Consider the following 8,562-nt stretch of genomic DNA (forward strand, 5'->3'; position numbering starts at 1 on the left):
GAAGCAGGTAGCATCCTAGGACTTTAATTAAGGCTGACTTTTGTGCCAGCCATATTGAAATATAAAAAGCAAATCTAGTTGACAAGTACCTGTTCCTAATTTAGAGCAAAGCTACAGACTATAGCAAAATCTCAGCAATACACATGCAAACCTAAAATGTAAAAAATGACATCACTTCCTATGAAGATTACCAGACTACTTGAAAAGTCAATTCTTTTTTTTTGTCTTGTTTTTTGAACAGGGTTTCTCTGTGTAGCTTTTGGAGCCTGTCCTGGAACTCACTCTGTAGACCAGGCTGGCCTCGAACTCACAGAGATCCACCTGCCTCTGCCTCCCAAGTGCTGGGATTAAAGGCGTGCGCCACCACTGCCTGGCTATAAAGTCAGTTCTTAAAACGAAGTGTAGATTCCGGCTGACAGTTTAATCGGCACAGAATGAGTCTGTTGCCCAGGATTACAGTTTTTGACCTAGTAACAGAAAATCAACCTAATAAGACCAGAATTAAAGGCATTCTTTTGGATTCTGTCTTTTAATGTTTCAGAAGAAAACCGGAAGTGGCTTCCAGTGCAACAGAGATCTGATCAAACCTTGGGTCACGCTCATCAACAGTCAAGAGTGAGCTGTGTACTCGGGGCTCTCTCCACTCACTGTTTTTGTGCCAATTTGCCATAGCCGCCTCTGCCAGCATCGTAGTCATCCCGATATTCATCTCGAACCTAATTGAAAACAAACAACAGAGCACCATGGGCCGTTGATATAACAATCAATCATGGCAGCATAGCCAAACCTTTTCAGATGTCCAAGAACAAGCAGGGCATAAAAGTTAAAGTAAAACTCATTGACAGGCATTTTGCTTTTGTTCCAGACCTTGTTGCAGGAGGAAGGCCTCTAGCATGAGTTCAGTAACACTTAAAGAAATGTACAGAATATTTCAAAGTCTGAAATTTCCTTATCATTGGCCCTGGTGCACACCCATCTGTGATTTCAACATTCAGGAGGCAGAGGCGAGAGGATCTCAAGTTTGATGCCAGTTTGGCTACATGGCCAAGATCTTGTCTCAGGAAAACCCCATCAAAACTAACAAACACAAGCTCATAGAAAAGGATTTCCACACATTGACAGAGCACCTGTATTATAACTGGAACCCCAGGCAGATTAGCTCAGATGCATACCTGACCCCCAGATCGTCCACGTCCATACTGCCTGCCCTCCTTAAAGCGCATCCCAGTCTGTGCGGATGAGCCGGTCATCCAGACGAGTTCCGTTTATGTACCTCATGGCGTTCTCTGCATCTGCTCTTGAATAGTATCTTAAGTGGAAGTGTTAAGGAACACCACCAGCATTTCTTCAAACAAGAGACAGGAAGCAACACATCTAACAATACAGAGTTGCTAAAAAAATTAAAAGTGAAAAGCTAGCCCAACCAGACTAGTAACAGAGATACTCATTTTATAGAAGCCAGTTCAACCTTGTTCCAACAGCACTTAGGGACACATAAAGGATAAGTAAATGGCATTTGTCCAGACCTGAGTCAGTCATGATTTCCTAGGTATATCTGCTAATAATTACTTGGTCCATGTCTTGATTTGCAAATAGAAAAATATGGTCAATGTAATATTCGACCACAAACTTCTTATGCAGAACAATGATAAGGTTGGACATCGTGGTTCATGTCCATGATCCTAGCACTCAGGAGGCTGAAGCAGTGGGATTTCTGTGAGTGTGAGGCCAGCCAGGACTACAGACCAAGATTCTGTCTCAAAACAAAAACAATGTCAAAGGGGGTGGTGGTGGCCGGAGAGATGGCTCGATGGTTAAGAGCACTTGCTTTTTCTGAGGACCTGGGCTTGATTCCCAGAACCCATGTGGTGGTTTACAACAGAACTCCAGTTCCCAGATCTGATGCCTTCTTAGGACCTCAGAGGGTATCAGGTATGCACGCAGTGCACAGACATACATGAAGGCAAAGCACCAACATCAAAAGTTAAATATAATAAAAAGTTTAAGAACCACCACCACAAAAGAAAAATCTTACTCATATACATGCATAAACATATACATGCTTATACATATATAAATTAAAAAAATCCTAATTACTGACTTAAGCAATTATAATTCACAGCTGGACTTGCTGGTTTAAATTAGTCTTTCCTTGTCTTTAGATAGGGAAACCTCTGGTGAAATGCCAGCACCTGACACCTAGACAATGCCTGGCAAGCAGTAGGCATTTAATGACCTGTTTCACGAATGCTTGACAAAGAGCAGAACCAGCGAGCAAGAGTAGGCTTCTCTTTGTCCACTTATCATGAAATTGTGGTGGCAAGGGCCTCACCTGCCTGGAGGCTTATCCCAAGAGTGGAGAGCTAAACAACATAAGATGATGCTTTTTTTTCTCCCTTTGGAGATGTTCTGTATCTCCAGCTGTCCTGAACTCATTATATAAACCAAGCTGAGCCCAAACTCACAGAAATCCACCTGACTCCACCTTGAGTGCCAGGATTAAAGTGATCCAAGGTGTGTGTCACCATGGCTAGAACTCTTTTTGGTTTTTCGAGACAGGGTTTCTCTGTGTAGCCTTGGCTGTCCTAGAACTCACTAGGTGGAGCAGGCTGGCCTCAAACCCAGAAATCCACCTGCCTTTGTCTCCCAAGTGCTGGGATTAGACACTTTTTCTTAAAGATTCATCTGTGAACAAAATTTCTGAACAGCACGCAGTGTCAGTTTCACAGTTTACAGAATATGACTCATGGGAAGAACTGAGAGAAAACTATAGGGATTATAGTGATGGCTAGAGTTCCAGTTAGCCAGGGCCACACAGTGAGACCCTGTCTCAAAAAAAGAAAAGAAAAGGAAAAGGCAGGACCTCCGGCTCTTGCGTCCTGTCCTGGTTCGACAGTTAAATCATATCCCCAAGGATACTCCACAAAACAGAACCCACATGCCGTCTTCTTCATTTTATCCAGACCCATGATGATCTTCTTTATGTCACCACTTTTGCTGAAGAGTTCATAAATCTGTTCTTCAGTTGTATAAAAGGAAAGATTTCCAACATATAATGTACAGCTTTTCTTCAGTAATTTTTCTTGTTCTTCATTGTCGCCCTAGAATTTCAAATAGAGACGAAGTTAAACATTACAACCTAAAAGGAGGTCTGCTTACAGCTAGGGCTGTCGAATGCTCAGCGGGTAAAAGCACTAGCTGTGCAACCCTGACAACCTGAGTTCGATCCCTGGAACCCAAGTGAGAAGCTGGATGTGGTGGCATGCACCCGAAATCCCAGAACTCCTACAGGAGATTCTCCTTGAAGCTTGAGGCCAGCCTTGCCTGGAGTACACAGACAGAGCAGAGACAAGAGTGAATCCTCAAAGAGGTGAAAGGTGAGAAACCATTCCTCAAGTTTCCTGTGCCCTCCGCAAGCATTACACATACATAAAATGAACAACAGACTTGAGCCTTGCTTAAAGTCCTATTCCTAAGTATAATAAAGAAGCCCATTCTGATTTGGAAATTAAAACCTCTCATCACCCTGATTCCTAGCATACTCTTCCGTGCCATGAGAGGTGGCTTTGGGGGGTTGGGGGTTGGGGTGGATGCAGAGATGACTATTCCAGAGGACACTGCTCAATTCCCATTGCCCACATGGCAGCTTAGGACTGTCTATTTCCAGTCCTAGAGGATTCAACGCCCTCTTCTGGCTTCTGTGGTTGGTCACCAGGCATGCATGTGGTGCACAAACGTACATCCAGGCAAACGCTCATGTACATAAATAAAATATATTTTAAAGTGTGGATTGGTTTTGGGTGGCGTTGGAGATTGAACACAAGATGTGACATATTAGGCAAGAACTCTACCAGCCTGGAAGTATTCCCATTCTAAAATATAGCCTGCTTTTAGTGGAGAAACAGAGCATGTAACTCCTCCTATACCACACTGCCCTACGAGTGGCATGGAAAGAGAACTCTTTTTCTTTCTTCTTCTTTTTTTTTTTGGTTTTTCAAGACAGGGTTTCTCTGTGTATCCTGACTGTCCTGGATCTCGCTCTGTAGACCAGGCTGGCCTCAAACTCACAGAGATCCACCTGGCTCTGCCTCCCCAGTGCTGGGATTAAAGGTGTGCACCACCGCCACCTAGCAAGACTCACTTTCTTTAAAAGACAGGGTGAAGCCAGAAAGCTAGGAATGGGAGTCAAGTGGGCTTCAGCCCACACAACAACCTCCAGGGCCACAGTGGTTCACTGTGGCCTAGACCTGGTGTTTGATCACTGTGGTGATGGGGAACAGACTCAGGTTAGCATGCTGAACAACAACCCCGCCCCAGCTTTGTTTCTCTTTTCTCCAGGACCTTACACTGTAGCCTAGACCAGTCTTGAACTTTCAACACCCTGCTTCAGCTCTCTGAATGCTGTGATTACACACGAGCCACAACACTCAACTAGCATGGTATTTTAGGTGTCATCCCTGCGCTTTCTAGCATTCCCGCTGGAAAGGACACAGATATACAGACGTGGTCAACAGGCCCACCAACTGACCAGATATTTTTAGCCTAGTGTGAGGGCCCAGACATTAGCCATAGATGGAATCCAGCTGGAGAGTAGCTGAGAAGACTCATGTTCAGGGCATTCACTCAAGAACACTCCATTTTCCATTTAGCAGTCCTTAGGAAATGTTGATCCAGTTCCCTTTATTCTGAGAATATGAGTGCATTAATCACTTCTGAATTCTTTGTAACACAGAACTCAGGCTAGCAGTATTTATTATGTATACAGTGTTCTGCTGCATGTTTGCCTGCAGGCCAGAAGAGGGCACCAGATCTCATTACAGATGGCTGTGAGCCATCATGTGGTTGCTGGGAATTGAACTTGGGAAGTGGAAGAGCAACCAGTGCTCCTAACCTCCAGCCCAGAATAGTAGGTTTTATGTGAGCAAATTTAGTGACAGATTAGAGAAACATGGAAAAACTGAGAGGAAACTAAAGAGTCTGGCTTACTTCCCCAGTTGGGGCTTCAGTCTTCCAGGACTAGGAACTGCTAGAGTTTTGTTTGTTTGGTTTTTTGTTTTTAAAGATTTTAATTTAATGTGTTTTGCCCATACACACACACACACACACACACACACACACACACACACACACACAGTTGGGGCTTCAGTCTTCCATGACTAGGAACTGCTAGAGTTTTGTTTGGTTGGTTTTTTGTTTTTAAAATTTTTTATTTAATGTGTTTTGCGTGTACACACACACACACACACACACACACACACACACACACACACACACACACACGAGAACATGTACCACCTGCATGTAGTACTCATGGAGGCCAGAAGAGGGAGTTGGAACTGCAGTTAGAGATGGTTGTGAGCCACCATGGGGTTCCTGGGAACCAAACCCTGGTCCTCTGCAAGAGCAGCAAGTGCTCTTAACCTCTGAGCTATCCCAAGTTGGAGTGCAAAGTGAAAGAGACACAGTATGAAGGGTCAATTGAAATGTATGTCTGTATGTTTGTGTGGGGGAACATCCATGTGCATGCAGTGCTTTGGAGGCTAGAATAGGGTGTTGGAACCTCTGAAGCTGGAGTTACAAGCAGTTCTAACCCATGTAGTGTGGCTCCTGGGAACCAAACCTGCCTCATTTGCAAGAGTAGTATGTGCTCTCAACACTGACCCATCTCTCCAGCTCTGTAGTTTTGTTTACTTTTTAAGTTATTCCCTTGGCCGGGCAGTGGTGGCATACACCTTTAATCCCAGCACTCGGGAGGCAGAGCCAGGTGGATCTCTGTGAGTTCGAGGCCAGCCTGGTCTACAGAGCGAGATCCAGAACAGGCACCAAAATTACACAGAGAAACCCTGTCTCGAGAAAAAACAAAAAAACAAAACAAAACAAAAAACCAAGTTACACCCCCCTCCATCCCCTCCCTGTGTGTGTGTGTGTGTGTGTGTGTGTGTGTGTGTGTGTGTGCGCGCGCGCGCGCACATAGGCATAGAATTCCCTGAAACTGGCTGAGATACCTGGTGTACTAGGGACTGAACTAGGGTCCTCTGGTAGAGTACTACTTCTGCCATCTCTCTAGACACTTGTTTTGTTTTATTGTTTGCTATTTTGTTTTTTGAGACAGTGTTTCATGTAGCTCAGGCTTTACTGAACCTACAATGCAACCACGATGACACTGAATTTCTGATCCTCCTGCCCCCACCTTCCAGTAAGCACAGGCATTCACCACCACTCTGGGGTTATGTACAGCTCAAGATCTACCCATGGGCTTCATGTGTGCATGCCAGGCAAATATTCTACCTATTGAGCTATGTCTATTAGCCCAATTGGTTTGTTTTGTGTTTTGAGATAGGACCATGGAGCCCAGTCTGGCCTCAAACTCCCGATATTCATGCTACCACCTCCCCCAAATGCATGGATCACCACGCCCATCTCCAAGCTACGGTTTTGTGGGTTAGGTTTATGATTATTTTATGGGTATTGGTGTTTTGCCTGCTTTTCTGTCTGTGCACCATGTGCATGGCTAGTGCCTTCAGAGAGCAGAATAGGGATCGGATCCCCTGGAATTCATTAGAGATGGTTGTGAGGCATCATGTAGGTGCTGGGGACTAAATCCAAGTCCTCAAGAACAGCCTGTGCTAACCTCTGAGCCATTTCTGTAGCCCTCCACATCACAGTTTTAAAAGTCAGACATGCAGCTGTACACAAGAAAATAGTAATTCTGCCTGCCCCGGGGAAGGCTCAAAGGACTGCAGGTCAGAAAGCTACATATACGTTGTTTTATTTAATTATTATCAGAACTATATGTGGTAGGTTCTAATGCATCATTCCCATTTTACATGTGAGAAAAAACAGTTGAGTCACCTAAGGTGAAACACAGGCGTTATAGCCAGAATTTGAACTTAGTCTTGGGCTGAGCATGGTGGTACACTCTTAATCCTAGCACTTGGGAGGCAGAAGCAGGTGGGCCTCTGATGAGTTCAAAGCCAGCCTAGTTTAGTTCCCCAAGGCTATACAGTAAGACCTTGCCTCAAAACACAAAACAAGTAAAATTCTGGTCTTATCCCTACTGCCACATTGCCTTAAGACCACTATAGGGCTGAACAGGTGAAGTCTATGGAACCATAGTCACTGTGTGTTCAAACAAACAGCCGGGCGGTGGTGGCGCACGCCTTTAACCCCAGCATTTGTGAGGCTGAGACAGACAGATCTCTGTGAGTTCGAGGCCAGTTGGGTCTACAGAGGGAGTTCCAGGACAGCCAGGGCGGTTACAGAGAGAAACCCTGTCTCAAAAACCAAACAACAAAATCACCAAACCAAACGAACACAAGGTTTTAGAACTTTAGATGATCCGTTAGAGAAAACAATCCCTTCACCATTTGCTTTTTACATGTGCAGGCTGGTCTCAAACTTGTTATCTTTCTGCCTCAGTCTCCAGAACAGCTAGGACTACAGATGGTCCACCACCCCACCTGGCTAGCAGATTTACTTTGTACTGCTGCTCTCTTCTCAGATACAAGTAAAATCCAAAGAGTCTACAGCATCAGTGTAACTTAATTTCACACTCAATACAGCACTGACATTGCATTCAGAAGACACCAGAAAAAGCACACGACAGAAATTGTTACTGTTCGAAGAGACCTACAGGCTTTTGACAGAAGAAATGAATGATTCCTCTCCTGGTTTTAACCTTGCATGATGCTTTAAATTCAAAAGGGGTTAAGTGACTGATGTGGAACTGTTCAAAGTAATGAGAACTGTAAAAAGCGGTAGAAGTGAAACTCATACCAGACACACAGTATACATTTTCAAATTAGGCTGGCTGAGTTTCTTTTTTTTGTTTGTTTTTCGAGACAGGGTTTCTCTGCGTAGCCAATGGCTGTACTGGATTTTGCCATCCAGACAACCTTAATGTGACTCGTGTGGCTTGTCCATTCTGATGCCTGCTCAGACAGTAAAAACGGGACTCAACTTGGGAGTCTCCTTACTGCCAATTTTGTAGGACTGACTTACAACACTAAGGACTGCGGTGCCAAACGGCAGGGTCTGGCTGATTATAAAAACAAAAACGGCTATAGCGTCTACTCAGCCGCCGCAGGGATACCTCCTCTTCATGACAGTCACTTTTCCCAAGCAAGACAAGCCCATCAATCAGCCTCCGTACTACCCAGACCTGCCTGCCTGGGTGCTGGTGCCAGCAGCGGCATTAAGAGAATGTAAAAACAGGTCTCAAGTTCCCTAGGAGATAAAGTGGCCTCAGTGATCTCCAAACACCGCTAGGACCCCAACAAGACAGGAAGACCCAGTAAGACAAGTGCAAGCCGTTTCTCAGTCTTCGAGCCCAAGGCTTGCCCCTCTCGTGGCCCGGCCCGCCTCACCCGGAAGTGCTGGTCCCGGTACTCGCTGAGCTCCACGTAGGAGTCGCTGCGCAGCGCCTTCAGGAGGCCACCGGACATGGTGCAGAGACACGAACCACGACGCGGCCACGGCTGGAAGGACCAGGCGGCGGCAGCGGCGGCGGCGGCGGCGGCGGAAACGGAAGTGTGTGCGGCCTGCTGCTGTAAGCGGACGCGG

At 45.5% G+C, this 8,562-nt stretch overlaps 1 protein-coding gene across 1 annotated transcript; it reads right to left on the minus strand.

The window, feature by feature from the left end:
* Positions 1 to 211: 211 nt before the first annotated feature.
* Positions 212 to 8,557, minus strand: Ncbp2 (nuclear cap binding protein subunit 2). The gene is given in 5 exon segments (XM_059277510.1): positions 212 to 716; positions 1,173 to 1,218; positions 1,220 to 1,309; positions 2,920 to 3,101; positions 8,367 to 8,557. Coding segments are annotated over 5 exon segments (468 nt in total). The 5' UTR covers positions 8,445 to 8,557; the 3' UTR covers positions 212 to 644.
* Between the last annotated feature and the right edge of the window lie 5 nt (positions 8,558 to 8,562).

Source organism: Peromyscus eremicus, chromosome 12 (assembly GCF_949786415.1).
Source record: "Peromyscus eremicus chromosome 12, PerEre_H2_v1, whole genome shotgun sequence".
NCBI lineage: Eukaryota > Metazoa > Chordata > Mammalia > Rodentia > Cricetidae > Peromyscus > Peromyscus eremicus.